At 36.2% G+C, this 18,264-nt stretch overlaps 1 protein-coding gene across 10 annotated transcripts in view; it reads left to right on the plus strand.

The window, feature by feature from the left end:
- The window catches only part of FRMD4B (FERM domain containing 4B), a 309,226-nt gene extending 292,349 nt beyond the window's left edge, over nucleotides 1–16,877 (plus strand). For 7 of the 10 annotated variants that reach the window (XM_039851672.1, XM_039851673.1, XM_039851665.1 and 4 more), the window contains 9 exons: nucleotides 255–388; nucleotides 485–604; nucleotides 1,765–1,993; nucleotides 4,532–4,588; nucleotides 5,892–6,039; nucleotides 6,204–6,323; nucleotides 7,202–8,013; nucleotides 11,040–11,172; nucleotides 14,916–16,877. In XM_039851672.1, coding sequence (XP_039707606.1) covers nucleotides 255–388; nucleotides 485–604; nucleotides 1,765–1,993; nucleotides 4,532–4,588; nucleotides 5,892–6,039; nucleotides 6,204–6,323; nucleotides 7,202–8,013; nucleotides 11,040–11,172; nucleotides 14,916–15,039 — 1,877 coding nt within the window. In that variant the 3' untranslated portion in view covers nucleotides 15,040–16,877. The remainder of the gene's footprint in view (nucleotides 1–254; nucleotides 389–484; nucleotides 605–1,764; nucleotides 1,994–4,531; nucleotides 4,589–5,891; nucleotides 6,040–6,203; nucleotides 6,324–7,201; nucleotides 8,014–11,039; nucleotides 11,173–14,915) is intronic. The other 3 variants (XM_039851669.1, XM_039851670.1, XM_039851666.1) reach the window with 2 other exon arrangements.
- The last annotated feature ends 1,387 nt before the right edge of the window (nucleotides 16,878–18,264 follow it).

The following is an 18,264-nucleotide window of genomic DNA, read 5'->3' on the forward strand; positions in this document are numbered from 1 at the left end:
AAGCATTTTATCATTGCTTCTAAAATGACTGAGCCAAAATGCAAAAGGCATATTTTATTACCAGGCTCCATTTGATGCCCAGAAGCATGAGAAAATGTACTCCAGTTTCCTTTTATTATGTTCAGAAACAAGGAGAAAAGAAAGAAACTACTATTTATTAGCAGGTTTGGCTTAAAAATCCTTTGTCCTTTAAAAAGGAAGGAAACATTCCTTGTATAAACCTTCCCTGCCCACGCCCCTTCTAATCTCTCCAGGTTCTCAAGACTCAGAAGTTAGTGAGGAACAAAAGAGAGAGAAAATCCTTGAACTCAAGAAGAAAGAAAAGCTGTTGCAAGAAAAACTCCTGAAAAAAGTTGAGGAGCTAAAGAAGATCTGTCTTCGGGAGGCTGTGAGTTTCTTCTGCTTTCGGGGGACTCTTCAAAATATGTTTGACAACTCCACCCAATGTCAATTATCCCCCTATTGATTCTGTTCTGTTCTACAGGAGCTCACAGGCAAAATGCCAAAGGAGTATCCGCTGAACATAGGTGAGAAACCTCCTCAGATCAGAAGGCGTGTAGGTACCACGTTCAAATTAGATGACAACTTGCTGCCAAGTGAAGAGGTATGAGCACCAGCTCCCAGTGTTTCTAGTAACAGTGATACAGAAGAGCTGTTAGTTGAGCGTGGTTGACTTGTTGCTTTGATTTTTGAATCACTGCTGTACATTTTTACCTCACCAGTTGAAAGTTGAATGTGGGCCAAATTGAATTCTTTCTTTTATGCACAGATCAATTAAAATTGAGTTATTTCTTGCTGTTACTCCCCCAAACATAGAGAGCACTCAATGAACCCCAAATGTTTATAAATTTGGGAACATTGTAAGAATTAAGACCTCTGACATTAGACTCTTCCACTTAAAACTAAGTAGTACCCTTTGGCAAATAGTTGAGCCTCTTTGAAGTCTCATTTCTCAGGTCTCAGTTTCTTTATCTACAAAATGGGAGTGCATTGATTGTTTTTTCTTTCTGAAGGATGCAAGGAATATTCAAATGAGATAATACATGTATACAGCACGTGGGTATAAAAAGTTAACAGATTCATTAGCCAGTATGGAATGTACTTTCTCATTTACACATCAGCAGACAGTGTGATCCTGCTCATGTTTCTTGTAGAAATTTAGCCATCTTGACTTTAGAAAATAATAGCAGTTTTCATCAGTAATAAAGTGAGCTTTGATATTTATTGAGTGCTCACTGCATACCCAGCTCTAAGCTGAGCAATGCACATATATTATCTCATTTAATCTTCACCATACTTATATAAGGTAGATATTATCCCCATTTTACAAGTGAAAAAAATTTAATTAAAAAATTAAGCAGTATGTTCAGAGTCATGCAGCCAGGAACGACCAGAAAGAATAATCAAACCCAAATGTATCAGTCTCTAAAGCTATGCATATGAATATAACATTCTATGTCTGTGAATCTTGGATTAAGAATCCCTTCTTGAAAAATATGATCTTCACCCAACCAACTGAATGAATGAAGAGCCGTTCTCTTTGAAAAGGAAAGATGTTTGGATTAATGAGAACTTTAAGTATATGGATTAGGGAGGTCTTGTCTTCTAGGAAAATGAAGATACCTTGCAGTAAAACTTAAGATGATTTTATTCTCAAAGAGCATCTGATTTGAGAATACACAGAAATTTGATTTATTATCCAGTATAAGTGAGAGTAACTGTATGTATCCATAAAAATAAAACAGTATCATTGTATAAATGCAGGATCCTGCTTTGCAAGAACTGGAGAGCAATTTCCTAATACAGCAAAAACTGGTTGAAGCTGCAAAGAAACTTGCCAGTGAGCCAGACCTTTGTAAAACCGTGAAGAAAAAACGAAAGCAGGATTACACAGATGCAGTGAAAAGGCTTCAGGAGATTGAAAATGCAATAAATGAATACCGAATTAGATGTGGAAAGAAACCCAGCCAGAAAGCAACAGTTATTTTACCAGGTTAGTAACAAGTAAAGTTTTTTGAGTCATAGTCAAGACTCTTGATGGTAAATAGAGTTCATTTGGTGAGAGATAAAAGAAAGAAAGGGATTAAAAGTAACTTTCTTAAACGGTTTGGAATTTTAGTCTTACAAGTATGTAAACTTGGTTTTCAATTACATTCTCACTATTGTAATAATACTATACTACTGTACCACTTTAATTTTCAAGATGAAAGAGCTTTCACAATAGTCATTTATAATAAGACAGATTCACCTTTAACTGGCAAGGAATACATTTGACAACACAGAGTATTAAGAGAGCTGGGCCCTACCCAGGAGTTTCCCAAAGTTTTTTAATGCAGCAGACCATACAGTTTTTTAAGGACCTATCCAACTTATGTGACTATAAAAGAACTCTGTCATTCATGGAGACTATTTTAAAGATATGGGCATATGTTCATGATGTGACATGAAAAGCAGAAAGGCAAAATACAAAATTATAACCACAACATGATCCCAATATTGTGTAAATAATGTACACATAAAAACTAGTTGGGAAATATTTTAAAATGCTAATAATTGAGGAATTTCAAGTAATTTAATTTTCTTAATACTCCTATATTTTCAATTTTTTCAACATTATGTGTCTAAGACTTTAACATTCAGAAAAAGTAAACTGAAAAAATCTCATTTATGTAGATTTCATGTCTAATCGGCCTTACGTATTTTTTTATTTTTAAATGGACTTACATATTTATTAGCACAGTTTCTAGTTTTGAAAATGGGTTGAAATATAATTATATTTCTTTGACTCCAAGATTCTTTTTCTTTTTCACATATAAACATCTGTGAAATTGGGATAATTCTTATACTAGTGATGTTGGCAGTACTTTTTTCTCTTTTTTTACTAGGACATAAAATAATTATACATCTTAGATTTTACAAAGGCAGTAACTAGGTTTAAAGTAAACTCGAGTTTAGGGCATATGATTTTAAAAGCAGAGATAAGGCTTTTGGAAAGTGAATGCACAGACATTAACACACAAGTGTTAGTCAACTACAGCTGGAGAATTTAGGATGGCTTTGACTCTGAATGCAAAATCCAGTTGGCCTTGGTGGTGGTTATACTCCGTACTTACAGAGATGGGCGATTAACAGTGAACTTAACTTTCATAGCCATTTGTTGTGGCCTATTCATCCCCAAACTGTGCAGGATTCAAGTGTTCTCCTTTACAGTGACTGACATTTGGGCAGCAGATGGTGCCAATGGTTGAGCATTTATACTGGGTAGATTTTTGTGTGTGTGTCTGACAGCTGACTATACTGGCATCCTGCCTTCAAGCTCTACCGTGTGTCCAATTAAGAGATAGTCCACCTGGCTATGATAGAGATTCACGTTTGAGAGTGGGTGGGGGAGATTCCCTTCATAACGTCTGTGAAGCTTACATTGAGGTGTTGGATTTGCCTGCAACCTTGCCAATACTTGACATTGAGTAAGGAAGGATTTGCCAAAGCAGATCAACATATCTGAGACATTTCTTTTTGCCAAATACATTTTTTTAACACTTGATGGACATCAGTAATACTGAGAGCACTGTGGGCACTTCCAACTACCAGAGTTTTTTCACCAGAACACAGTGTCTAGGTAACAAAAGTAATAAGTATAGCAAATGTTTATTGAACATGTTTTGTGCCAAAAACTGGGCTTGAGGCTTTATATCCATTATTTCATTTAATGTTCACCTCAGTACTATTCACTAAGTATTGTTCTTATCCCCATTTTAAAGTTGAGCCAAATTATCCTTAGAGAGCTAAGTAATTTACTGAGATTTAAACCCAGGTCTGTCTAATTCAGTGATTCTCAACCAAGGCAATTTTGCCCCCCAGGAAACATTTGGCAATGTCTGCAGACATTTTTGATTGTCAAAACAGTGGGTTCTGTCAGCATCCAGTGGGTAGAGGCTGAAGATCTTACAATGCAAAGGACAGCTCCCTCAAAAAAGAATTATCTGTCCAAAAAGTTAGTAGTGCCACCCAAGATTGAAAAACCCTGGTCTAATTTTAATGCACCACCAAGTGTCCACACTTTTTTTTTTTTTTTTTAAAGGCCCTTTTCTTCAGGAGAGGGGTCTAAAAAGAAGTTATACTAACAGTAGATTCTCAAATGTGGGATCAAGTGTATTTTATATAACATTTATCATTTATGACACAAATAGTGTAATTTTTTTTTTCCAGTTTTTGCTTGTAAACACTCAATGTATAGGGTAAAGTTTTCATCATGTGGAGAAGTTAGTTTGAAAACTAGTTGAAAACCAAAACTTCCTTGAAGTTTGTTCCATTTTAAGAAATAGTCCAATGTAATATTTATATGATATATAAGATGTTTATAACTTCAGTAATAAATGAGTCCATTCTTATAACAGTTAATTATTCTTAACGTATTATAATTAGTTACACTTATCTAAATAAGATGCACTCCATTGAGAATTGCTTTATTAAACTCACTATAGTTGTATAAATGCACAATTATACTAAAGGTGGTATTTTTAATTCGCAGAAGACATAATCCCATCAGAGAGCAGCTCTTTGTCTGACACTACCACCTATGATGATTGTAAGTAGCTTCCTTTTTTCGGTTTAAAATATTATATGTTCTGAAATATTAAGATTATTTTTTAGTTAACTAAAGCCTATTTGCTGTTCTTTAGGGAACAGTAAAATAAACTAATATTCATGCAGAAAGGCTGGGGGAAAGAGATTGCAATTAACTTCTACATAGGTTAGCATTAAATACAGTTCCATAAGATTTGCATGATTTTGGGAATCAGAATACCATAACATGAGTAAGTGAATCTCTCAATAAGAATTTATAAGGCTCTGTGGGATGTTTTTTGTTGTTGTTGTTGTTGTTTTTCACTTTTTATCAAAGTGATTGTAGACTCACAAGGAATTGTCTGAATAATACATAGAGCCCTTCACCCAGCTTTTCCCAATGGTCACAATTTATATATTTGAAGTCCAATATCAAACCAGGAAATTATAGTGTAGACTGTGATTATCACCATATTCTGGATAACTGGGAGTTTATTTTCTTTTCCTTAGGAAGAAATACACATTCTAGAAATTGGGTTACATGTCATTGTGTCACTTTCATAGAGGTAGGCTGTCTCTGTTGTGATGGCCTGTGTTTGTTCAACACATTTCATGATGGAATGATTTCATATCAGGCGATAGAGTGTTCCCTTATAATTCCTTGTGCTTAAACATAGTAGTGGCTATCTATTTGACGTGATTTAATGAAATCAGGAAGCCACTAGACCCCACTGCTTTATCTTCCCCCAAGTTTTATGGTGCATGAAATTCCACCATTTCAGAAGTTTTTCTTTGAGCTGAGGTTTGGTCATTCTTGCCATTCCTCTTTGAAAATACAAATATCAGTGGGAAACGTAACAAGTCCTTTATCTTTCCGTATAAATCAGCTTCATCGCTTTCAATGACAGGGTGAGCCTTTGGTCAGCCAAAGAAGCATAAGAACTTTAAAAGTAAAGTTGAACAAAAATGATCCAGGCCAACTTTACAGGTCGACTTCCTCTTGTCCCTTTGTACGCTGGGGTTTTTCTATAGTATAACTTGAGAGAAGCTACCCATTCCACCTAACTGATCTCTTTGCTCAGAGTGAATTGAATTGCCAAAAGTTGGATCAGGCCCCACAAGAGTATTCACTAATTCTTTTTTTTTTTTTGTAGTGTATAAAATACAAAAATAAATTTCCTAAAAGTTAATGCTTCTAAAAACATCATCATCAGAACACTTTGTTCACCAGATCTTCTGATTTCTATTTGGGGGTGTTTGCAAGGTATTTATTTACTTATTTACTTACCTACTTATTTATTCCTTTAATCATTTACTTATTATAGCCAATGACACCTTCACTACTGCTGGACAGCGATCAAGTTCAGTACCTCATTCTCCAAGAATTCTTCCTCCCAAGTCTCTCGGTATTGAGCGAATCCATTTCAGAAAGTCGTCCATCAATGAACAGTTTGTGGATACCAGGCAGTCCAGGTGACACAAGTAGAAGTGTTTTTAGGAGCTCTTTTAAAAAACATTTGGTTATTTCTTCATATTTAAAGTCTGTTATCCCCATGCTCTCTTTCCTTCAGTTTATGACAAGTTTTCCAGAGAAGTTGAGAGATTCATGATTTCCTGATTTATTTTTCCCATCACAGAGAAATGCTGTCATCACACAGCAGCCCTTACAAAACCCTGGAGAGGCGGCCGCCAGGTGGACTAAGCATGCCCACCACACCAGTTCTCACCCGTAACGCCTACAGCAGCAGCCACTTGGAGTAAGAGCGCTTCATTCCAGTTTCTTTGGCTCTGTTAATCTTTGCTTTAAGGTTCTGTTTTATTTTGTTGTGTTTCGTAATCATTTTAAGGGACTTTCTGCAATAGGACTCTTTTATAGATCTACATTTTCTACTCACAGTTTCACATGTGTGAGCAACAAAAATGTAATTGAAATGTATTTTGTTTATGTAGATGTTGGGTTTTTTTGTACCTTAATTTTTCCAACAAGACATTACCATTCAGTATTCAGTGGTGAGGATGAAGATAACGACAATAGCAATATTTTGAAGTGTTTATTGAAGACTATGCTATTTTATATGCTCCGTATTTTTTAGTCCCCACAAGCCTACCTGTAGATATTAGATACTCCTTTCACAGAGGAGGAAGCTAGGTTCAGAGAGGTTAAATATCTTGTGCAACCTCGCACAGCTGGGAAATGGCAGAGCGGTGACTCACCCAGATATCTCCACAGTTAGAACACAGGCTCTGTCTATGTATCTTCTTATCTTATTGGAAGAGAGAACCTTCCAAAGACTGGTTTTTGTTTTTTGGTTTTTTTCATTTGTTTGTTTTTGTTTTTCCAAGCTTTGATGCAGGTTGTGTATCATCAGTTTATCTTCCTGTTCTCAAGAAAGGCCATGGATTACACAATTGACAGAACCTGGTTTTTTCCTTATTTTGACCATAGCAGTGAGATGTGTGTGAACCAGTGGATTACATGAACAAATGGATTCTGTTGTGCAGTCAGCTTTGGAAATCTTTAAAGTCCTATTGCAATCCCATTGCTATTGAATCTTTCAGTGTGGTGTTCTTTTTCCTTAATTCGGTCTTCCTTTCCTTTTCTCTCTTTTACAAGTTTGCCTTTCTCCTCTTTCAGACCTGAATCTTCATCTCAGCACTGCCGCCAGCGGAGTGGAAGCCTGGAGTCCCAGTCCCACCTACTCTCTGAGATGGACAGCGATAAGCCATTTTTTTCCTTCTCCAAATCCCAAAGAAGCAGCAGCACAGAAATCCTGGATGACGGGTCTTCTTACACCAGCCAATCAAGCACAGAATATTACTGCGTGACGCCAGTTTCCGGCCCCTATTATACCACCCAGACCCTGGACACTCGCACCAGGGGTCGGAGAAGGTCCAAGAAACAGAACGCTTCGACCTCAAATTCAGGAAGCATGCCCAACCTAGCACAAAAGGATAGTTTGAGGAATGGCGTCTCTACAAAGAATCAGGAGCAACATTCTTCCAGTTACTATATCGCCGGGTACACGCCATATGCAGAGTGTGATCTTTATTACAGTGGTGGGTATGTCTATGAGAACGACACTGAGGGACAGTACAGTGTCAATCCTTCCTTCCGATCCTCGGCCCACTATGGATACGACCGCCAAAGGGACTATAGCAGGTCCTTTCATGAAGACGAGGTCGACCGGGCGCCGCATAACCCATATGCAACTCTCCGGCTGCCGAGGAAGGCTGCTGCCAAGTCAGAGCACATCACCAAAAACATCCACAAGGCCTTAGTTGCAGAGCACCTGCGTGGCTGGTACCAGCGGGCCTCTGGGCAAAAAGAGCAGGGGCACAGCCCACAGACTAGCTTTGACTCAGACAGGGGGTCACAGAGATGCCTGGGGTTTGCTGGGCTACAAGTACCCTGTTCTCCAAGCAGTAGAGCATCTTCCTACTCTTCTGGTAAGAATACTGCAGAGGCACCTGATATCCAGATTTAATTTACCTCCTGTTCCCCACCCACCCAAAAACTACTCCCCTCAAGGATCGTGAGACCAGTACCCAAAGTCAGGAGAATGGTGGCCATTGGGTGGCTCCACAATATGAATTGCCAGCTTACAAACAGTTCCCTCCAGGTTGCCGAAGAACACAGTCCATACAAGTCTCATGAACCAGGTTGTTGACTGAAATTCCATATTTACTGAACACCTACTCTGTGCTACCCTGCGTTAGGGGGTCCACATATTTTATCTTTTCTAGATCTTATATTGACAGTCGCATCTCTTAAATGTCTTCAGATCATTGATGTTTGATATATTAAAAGATCAGGGTAAACCCTTCAGGTACAAAGAAAACAGAATTATACAGTCTTTCCCTGTTCTCCACCAGGAATTTGATCATCTAAAGGTAGTTTGTTTTGAATGCTCAGTTACCTGTATAAGGCTTCTAATAATTGTGAAAGGAGCTGGCATTTAAGCAGTGTTCCTGGCACTGTTCTAAGTACTTTGCATGTCTTAACTCAGTTCAGCAATCATATATACTCTAGTTTACAATTGATTTAAGGCATTTTAAAGATAATTTTGATTAAAGATATTCCCGTCATGCATTAACTTTGGCCCCTAACTCCACTAACATTTGTGGAGGACTTATTGCATGCACCCAGGTGTGCTGAGTACTTTAAGGAGAGAAATGGGAGAAATAGGTCAATAAGAGGAGTGTCTGTCTATGATTTAATTTATTCAGCAAATAAATAAGCAGGCACATCTAAGATGCTGAAGAGCCAGTGTTGAAACACTTCCTGGCTTTGATGACCTCACAGGCTACGTAGCAGCTAGAGGAATATATGAAAATTAAGCAATTTTAAAGCTTCTAAGATATGAATGAATTCTTGAACTGCATGAAAACTTGAGGGCATGAGTCTTGACCCCTCCTTCAAGCATGACACCTTAGTGAGGCATGCACAGGGATTCCTGAATCATTGTGTAATAGTCAGTGTAAACTGTACCTTTAAAAGTTTCATACGCTTGTTGACAAAAGGCATTTCCATGGAGATTTCTATTTGGGTTCAAGTTCTCTTCTATTTCTGTAGGACTTTGGACTTCCGCTAGGGCTTTCCCATCTGATACCACATCTAACATATGAAAAGGCTCCTGTAATTATTTCTTGTTATTTATGGCTCTGATCTGGAGAATGCCTTTCTTCCCACTAAAGTTCAGGGCGTTGCATGAGAAACTTTCAGAAACCAAAACCTGGGTAGAGTGCTACAAGGAAAGAACCAGGCAAGAAGGGCTGAGATACATGTGGATGGTCATCAGGGCACTGGGTTGGAGTAATGCTCCTTAAACGGCAAGGCTGGGGAGAAGCAGATGTAACCCAGAAACAACATTCCTAGCAGTTGGCTCAGTGTCTGAGACAAAGGTGAGAATGGAGTTAACCCTTCTTGATTTGGACCCTGTGTGAGCCTTGCTGATTCCAGCAAGATTTGGCCACATAGACCAAAAGGCATAATTTTCCAAGGAATTAGAGGTATGGAATGAGTATTCCCAGAATTCCTTTTGGAATTTTCCTCATTCCTGGCTGTGTTTTATACAGCAGGCATGCATCATGCTCATGACGAGATAAGTATCCGATTATTTGCCAGGTTAGTCAGGGGTTTTGTAGTTCTTCCCAGCCACCTAAAGGCTCTCTCAGTGACTCAGTTTTAGTAGTAACGACAGCTTCCATTTATTGGCAACATACCATGTACCACACAGCACGCTCAGCACTTTATACATACTATCCCACTTAATGTATGCAGCAGTTCTATATGGTGAGTGTTGTCATGTTAATTACTATTATCCTAATTTTGCAGCTGAGGCAGTTCTGGCTTAGAGAGCATAACTGACCCTGCCCAAGCCCCAAAGCTAGTAAGTTATAGAGTAGGAAGTCTATCCTAGCACTGACATCTTAATCACCAAGTCTCTCAGCCCCTGACTGAGACTAATGAAACATTCTTGGAAGCTCAAAGTGAGAACGTTGTATCTTTGAGTAAAAACCTGGTGGTATCCAGGGCCACAGATGAGTTTTGAAATGTATTTCTCCCACTCTGGTCACAAGTGCTTTGTGGGTGTGAGAGAGAAGAGGAGATTGGCTGCCAGGAACAGGAAATGGAGGAAAGCTGGAAGGAACCATGAGTAGTGCTGGTTACCTGACTCTTGGATGACCAGCATGGAACTGTGGTCACCTGTGCATCCTAGGCATGGAGTAGGACTGATTTTAGAGAGAGAACAACAAATGCCTAGCGATGAGGCATTCACTGGGCTTTGCTCCCAAATTATGCCCTTGTCATGTTCCAGTCCAATCCCCCAGTACAACCAAATCTATCCTTCCTGAAATCCTTCCTATACGAGTTACCTTCCTCTCCTCTCCACCTTTTTCAAAGGCAAAAAATATGACTTGATCCTCCTTGTGACTGATGTTGCCTTTGGCTGAGGAATGCTTTTCCTCCAAAAGCCTCCAAGAAACTCATCACCTTACCTTTACAACTGAAGTCTTATGTACCCAGCCACCATAGCCCAAATAGGAAGATTCTCTCAATATATGAGGTGTTTTTTTTTTTTTCTGGCTTGTCTTTTGGGGTTTTTTTAATAGCACATCTTTTAAATAACCTTATCCTCATTAATAATAAGTTATAATTTATTGAGAGATTACTCTATACCAGTGCTAAATATTTTCAGACATTACCTTATTTAATCCTGATATTATCTCTATACAGAATATATTTATATCATTACCCCCACTTTACAGATGAATAACCTGAGGCTTAAAGAGAATGAGCCATTTGCCCAAACTCCAGTAAGGGACTAAATTGGAATAGGAACTCTGTTGATTCTAGAAACATGGCTTTTAATCTCTACTCTGTTCATTATATTATAATGTAAATCGAAATGGCCTAAACAATTTTCACTTTAAATATTATGCTAATTTTGTCTCTCCATTTTTATTTCTAGTATCTTCTACAAATGCTTCTGGGAACTGGAGGACCCAGATAACCGTAGGGCTTTCTGAATATGAGACCCCGGTACATTCATCTTACACCAGCTGCTATGGCAACATCTATAATCCTTTACTCTCTCCAGGCAGGTAAGGAAGCAATGGTTGAAAATTATAGTAGCCTGTACCTGGACCAAAGAATTCAGGAATCCTATTTTCTTTTATGAATGCCAAGTAACCTAGTTCAAGGATTGGCAAACTATAAGCCTATGGGCCAAAACCAGCTGCCATCTGTTTTTGTAAATAAGTTTTATTGGGAAACAGCCGTGCTCATTTATTTACATATTATCTGTTGCTGTTTCTGCACTATGAGGGCAGAGCAGGGTAGTTGTGACAGACACAGTATGGCCAACAAAGCCAAAAATATCTGTCCCTTTAAGGAAAAGCTATTGACCTCAGTCTAGCTCATTCAAATTTACCCCTGTTCTTAGAGTTCTGTACATTAAATTCTGTGTTTGAAGGGTTTATTTTTAATTGCAGTACTTGAAATTGTATTACTGATTTATCTATGTAAAAATCTTCTGGAACCTTGCAGGAAAAAAATTCCTACTCCAGAAAAAGCTGTTCATACCAAGATTCCTCATAGACAGTTGGTAGGCTCAATTTCAAACATTTGCTGCCTTTTGTGTCTGATCCTATGTTTATTACGAAGAAACAGACACAGCCAGCTGTCCTATTTGTAAAAGTAATGCTTTGTAAACATTTAGAGGAAATACACAAGAACAGGTTGTTAAAATGTGATTTTGAAAAAGATTGCAAACTCTGAATTACTTGTTTTTCAATTATCTGTATACACAGGAGAAGTTTGAAGAGGTCATTTCTCCCTATCACTTTCTCGCAGAATATAATCCACACCTATGGTACCAAGAAGTAGAGCATTTTCTTGTTTTTTTAGAAAATTTAACTTTGCTTTCATTAAATCAGATGATGTTTCAGGCATAGGAGACTTACACAGACTATAATTTATAAAGGTCTTTATACTGGTGAATTTAAGAGGTTAGTTTCATATTAAAGCACTCAGTATTACAAGCAAATTGGAGATTTTCAGCCCCAAAAGCCTTATTTTTCTTCTCCATATTCAGCGGGAGTTTTTCTTGGCTTGAAATATTAGGCCAATTGTCTCAACTCAACAAAGGGTGTACTCAAAATAGAGTTTTAATGAAAATATACCTAAGAGGAGGTCAGATGGCTTGGATTTCTGTAAATAATGCTTGAGAATGAGGAGCAAGAACTAAAATGACTTTGACCCAAAATTTGTACTAAACTTTTTCAATTCAGTGCTAATGATTTTGTATAATATATTTGCAAATAGCTTTCATGTTTATATACTTTTACTTTACTTTTTGTTGACTCAGAAATGATATATAAAACAGTATCTAAGACAGTTCTAATAGTATCCTTAACACCACTTTCACTGGACTTGGAAAGTGCTAAACATTTTTAGGGAACATGTTTTTAACAAGTCTGCCCATCTGTTGGCTTGATAGGGGAGTTTTATGTCAGTGGGGCACAATGTACAGGAAATTAGAACTATTTAAAGATCTGTGTGTGTGTGTGTGTCTGTGTGTGCACACACATGTGCACATAATGTGAGCTCATTGTGAAAAATTAAAATTATAAAAGGATAAATAAGTAGGAAATAATTTATTCATAATGCCATTATCTCGAGAGAGCAGCTATTAACATTTTGGCACATTTCCTCCATTTTTCTGTACCCATTTTTAACATGGTTGTTATATCATATATGCAATTTTATACCCTTCATTGTATATATAGTCCTACATCCCAGTTTTTTACTTAATGTCATAACATAAACATGTTCTTGTATTTTTTTAAAAACTCTTTTAAACCTTATTTTGTGTGACCAATATGATATCCACTAATAAATACACCAGTTTATTTAACAGTTCCTCATATTTCTAATTTGAATGGTTTTGGATTTTCTTTTTCTTTTTTTTTTTAGGTAATGCTGCTCCTAACATCTTTATGCAAAATATTTGTCTGAATTCCAAATTATTCCTTAGGATACATTCAAATTAGTAGAATCAAAAGATTAAATTAAAACGTATATATTTTTTAATCTCTTGCTTTCCAGAAAAATTTGCCAGTTTTCCCTCCCAGACACAGAGTTATGGGTGTGCTTATTTCCATCCACATGTCTATTTAAGATTTTTTAAAATTATGATAAAGTTTGATCAATTTAAGTTGACCTGTTAACCTAAGGCAACTATAACAATCATCCATAAAGTTTTAGAAATTTTACCCTAAAATTTCATGTTACTGTTGATGAAAACATAATTTTTAAAATAAGAGAGAAATTGGGTTTCAAGATTAAGATGAAGAACTTTAGATCTTCTCTTAAAGATTTGAAATGCTTAGCAATAGATTAGTGATTTTTAAAACAATAAATGAAGTACATATTATTTAAAGATTTTCTTCCCCAGAGTGTCCAGATTTTAATACTACAGAAAGCTACAAATTTTACCAATATTTTTTTTTCTTATGTATGATATGGTATAATTGTCAGCAGCATAAACTTTCCAAAATTAGAAATGTTGAAGTCTCTTATGCTACCTCATATGTAATATAGTCTAAGTCTTGGCTCTACTACTGCCAACAGTGTTTTCAAATAACTTTTTTTCTTTCACTTCCTGTTTTCCATTTCCCTTCCTCTACTTTATCTTTATCTATCACTAGGCAAAACCCAGGGCTTCTGTCCCAGAGAACGGTTGTGTCTCCAGAAATGAGATCAATTTTAAATTCTCTTTTGCTAAGTGTAGCCAGCTGTAGTAAGTACAGTCCCTCTGAATTGAGTGTTGCTTCTTACATAGCAGGAGTTCTGCTTGCTCTGACTGATGTGTGAAGTTATGGAAATATGACTTGGTTTTTATATTAGATGAAAACATTAAATACCTGGATTCACATAGTGTTTATTTACAAAGCTCTTCTTCTAAAGGCTTTTTATCCCTTTTACTAAAGGGCATTGAAGTTTAAGATAAAAAGAAATCTACTAACTACCTAACCTATTCTAACCACTATTGCAAGAAGAAGGTTTTACTTATTGTAATCGTTTGTGTAATAGGATGCTCTCATTTGGATATACCATCCAAATATGCCTATGATTTTTATATATGGTGCTGTTTCCAATTTACAGTTGGCCCATACACCCTAGGGACCTAAAATATTTCACAAGGTGCTCTGGCCTTCTCAATATATTCCTTTAACCCTGAAGAAAGCATCTAGCATATTCTCTTAATCAGAAGAATACTTAAAATGTGGCTGTTAAAAATACCTTTTAAAAAATTAAAAATATGACTCTCACACAAATGGAAAATGGGCATGTGTCAAAGATCTATCTAACTCATTAAGGAGAGAACTGACAGAATGGTAAAGCTGGTTCCAAGAGTATTCAAGACTGTATTCAACACATTGAAAGAGAAAATGCTGGAATAAGATTACTAGATTAGATAAAACCAGTTAATGTCCTACAGGGCACTAAAGCTATAACTATAATCTCTTGTACTAAACAAAAGTTATTCGTATTTCTTCCAGACTAAAAAATATATGTATACAAATTAATGTGTAACTTAACACAATCTGGGTCCTAATCAATATAAATTAGACAAAGGTGTATATTTCTAGAGAATTAAATATTCCTTGCATGGGCCTGTTAGACAATGTTCCAGGATGACATTGAACTACAGTCATCCTTTGCCTTGTTGCCAAGTTTTGGATAATTTTCTTAACACTGCTTTCTACTAACTTCAAGTGTAGTAATTTTTGTACTCAGAACAAAAATGACCATGAGTAGTAACTTCTCTGGTTTCTTTTAGTAGACAATACACAGAGACCAGTCAACTGGACAGTACAGATGGAAACCGGTTGGAAGACAACCTGGAGAGTAGTGAGCAGAGGCTCTTTTGGCATGAAGATTCAAAGCCTGGAACATTAGTCTGAACTGCAGTTGGACCTCTTGACCAAGCACCGCATTCTCACACTAGTGTGCCTTGCAAAATTTGTTCATTTTCCCAGAAGGCTATTTGGCTTTAAAAACATGAAGGCATCAAAGGTCAAAGAGTGGACTCACATTGCCCGAAAAGTGAAACACTAAGCCACACAAAGCCCCTGAAAGACGACCTGCCTTTCAAAATCCAGGCGCTAAGCTAACAGAACAAAGTCGGACCATGTCGAACCATTGCCAAGAAAGGACTCAGCCTTTATCAATAGCAAGCACTTTTTAAGGGAATAAAAGTTGTTGAAGGGAAACCTCAAAACTGTGAAAAGTGTGTTCAGGATCTCCAGGAGGAAAGAAGGACGGGAAATATCAGAGCACAATCCAGAATGATGAGAGAAGAGAAACCAGAGCTCCTTAGTTGTCGCTTACCATCAGAAAGTTTGAATTTGTGAGCTGATGAAGAATAACGCTATTTCTACATGGACATGAACAATTTAGACAGTATTGGAAAATTACTTGAAGAGAAGCTGGATTTTCATTGAAGTTCTGAATGAGTGTAAATGTTTTTAGGATATTATAATGAGTGATGGTTTTCATAAGCACCATAAAATGGGTTCCAGAAAGACTTATTGCCGTAGCATCCTGTAATATAACTTTATGGTAGCAGACTGAGGAAAATGAAGCAGCCCACTGAATAATTGACAAACTCTGCTTGGAGAATTTTCTGAGGTACAATACCATTGAGCTTTTTTTTTATTATTATTTCTATACTAATGGCATGATGAGCTGTAATTCAAGCTAGTAGCTCTCCAAGTTGGCTGTCATTTGAAATGGCAGACTTGATATAGAAAGTTTTATAATCAAGATTTTGAAAAAGTATTTTAAGGTGATACAGAAAGAACCCAAACAAAAAAATTTTTAAATCATTTTAGATGAATTGTGTGCCTTAAAATGGTGACCATTAGAAAAGTAAACATGTGTCTGAATTTCAGTTAGTTCTAAGTCACCAAGTGACAAAAACAAGATTAGTTATTACAAAAACAAACAAACAAACAAAACTCCAAGCTGCAGTAGATTTAATTATGAGGCTAAAACTACCTCATACTTTCTGTGGAAGAACTAACTAGTATGGTTTATGGTTGAGTGTTTTTTAAACAAATATTTCTGTATTCCAGATTAATCTTTTTTGTCATCTTTACTCTGCTTCATAATTCCTTAAAAGGTGCTCCTTTTATACAGGTTTCTTGTGCATATTGTGAATAGAGAAGTTTCTGAACAACTTTTTTGGAACATTTTCTATCTATATTCCAAAGCATGTAATATATACATAAAGTTGATTCATTAAACTGGTCCTTAGTCATTTGTATCATTAAAAATGAAGTTTGGGGAAGAAATTTGGAACAAAAAATAGACGTGCAAAAAAAATAACTTATTCCTTTTTGCATATTTGTATAGCTTCCTAGAAACAAATACCCTTTTGCATATTCTTTTACTGTTCTGACTTTTTAAAGACCTATTATTTTTTTACATAGGTCAATAAACTAAAGGTGTGCTACTGAAAATGTTTATGTATGCTTCCATTTATGTTCAGGGTTCATACAAAGCAGTTTAAGGTACTCTACTTCAAGTAATTATGTTGGACAAGATTGCAGTCTTAGTTATAGTGTTATCGCATTTTTTTTATTCCAAGATTCAAGTTTTTTATATTTATATATCTGAAATCAGGGTGCATCTTTTGATTAATGGCATATCCTAGTTGAATTGGTAGTGTTTTTTCTTTCTTAGTGATACATAAAATAATGCTATGTCTTACAATAAAGTTGTCTTAGAATGGATGAAATAACGGTAGTTTATTGCCTCACAGAGGATCACGGATGTAAATTTTTAGGTCTCCTAATCTTGAGAATGGTGTTTATTTATAACATAATTCATCCTACTTTCACAGGATGAATTTTTAAATTCAAGAAAAGGTTTCACCTGATGCCTTTTTATCCTGCACAATGGGTGGAGGGGAGTAGGAAATGATGAGGAGGGAGAACTTAATATTTGCAAGCAAGAACCTTACGTGGAAATGACCTTTTGCTATTCAAGAAATAGTGTGCCTTGAAAGAACAACTGGAACTCGGCTCCCAAATGGGGAAAGAAGGTGTAGAAATGGAAGCACAGTGGGCCTAGGGTATAATTTCCCTCCTAACTTTTTTTGAAAAACATCTCTCAATCACTTTATTGTTATGTTTATTCAAAATCGAAAGGTGACAGAGGTAAGTTTTTCAATATGTAAACTTCCTTTCTTATTACAAAATATAGTAATGGTAAAAAATTTTAAATACAAATGCAAAGGAAATATATAACATAAAAACAATCATGCCCTACAAGCGGAATGTTACCAGATATAACAATTTATTGTATATTAGTTCAGATTTTTTCCATGCATGTAGTCTTTTTAAAATACAGCATCATATTACAAGTAGTTTTACAACTCTTTTTTTCACCTTACACATCATGAGCCTCACTCTGTATCAATCTATATCAATACACCTCATAAAGTTTTATGTTTTACAAGGTGGATTTAAAAACTGCCTCACCTTCCTTGATGTTCAATTTATCTATATTTGAGAAAATTCTTCAAAATTTTTCCTTGTATTTATAAAAGCTTAATATTGTGGGTAATAATGATTCTAGATTTGTTTTAAGTGAGTGGTTTGGCCTGTTCGTAGGAACAAAGGTTCAAACTAAAGAATTTCTTCAAATTGTAGTCTTTAAGAACTTTCGGAAATCAAATAATGACTTTCTTTAGTACAGTAAAAATGTTTGGATTATTTTCTAGAGTAATACTTCTCAAACTATCAGTGGTGAAAGACCCATTTTTGTTTTAATTTACAATTATTGTGGGCCTATAGTTTGTTATAGTAAAATGAAAGTGAATTACAAGGGAAAAAGTTCATTTTAAAGAATGAATTGCTAGATGACGAAAATAATAGAGATACAAAAATGTCCATTTCTACTATTATTAGATTCATCAGACATAAAACTACTCTGTCAAGTTGCAATTAAAGTTTCTAAAAACTGACTTAACTCTGTTTCTATACTTACCTTGTCCCAAGTTCCAGTAACAGAATTGCTAGACTTCTGTTGAGCAGCACGGACGGAGATATATCAGGGGAGGTGCTATAGTCATGCTTGTCGATAAAGCCAGTCACTTGTCCTCTGTTACCTCACAGTGCATG

Source organism: Pteropus medius, unplaced genomic scaffold (assembly GCF_902729225.1).
Source record: "Pteropus medius unplaced genomic scaffold, Ma_sr-lr_union100, whole genome shotgun sequence".
Classification (NCBI taxonomy): domain Eukaryota; kingdom Metazoa; phylum Chordata; class Mammalia; order Chiroptera; family Pteropodidae; genus Pteropus; species Pteropus medius.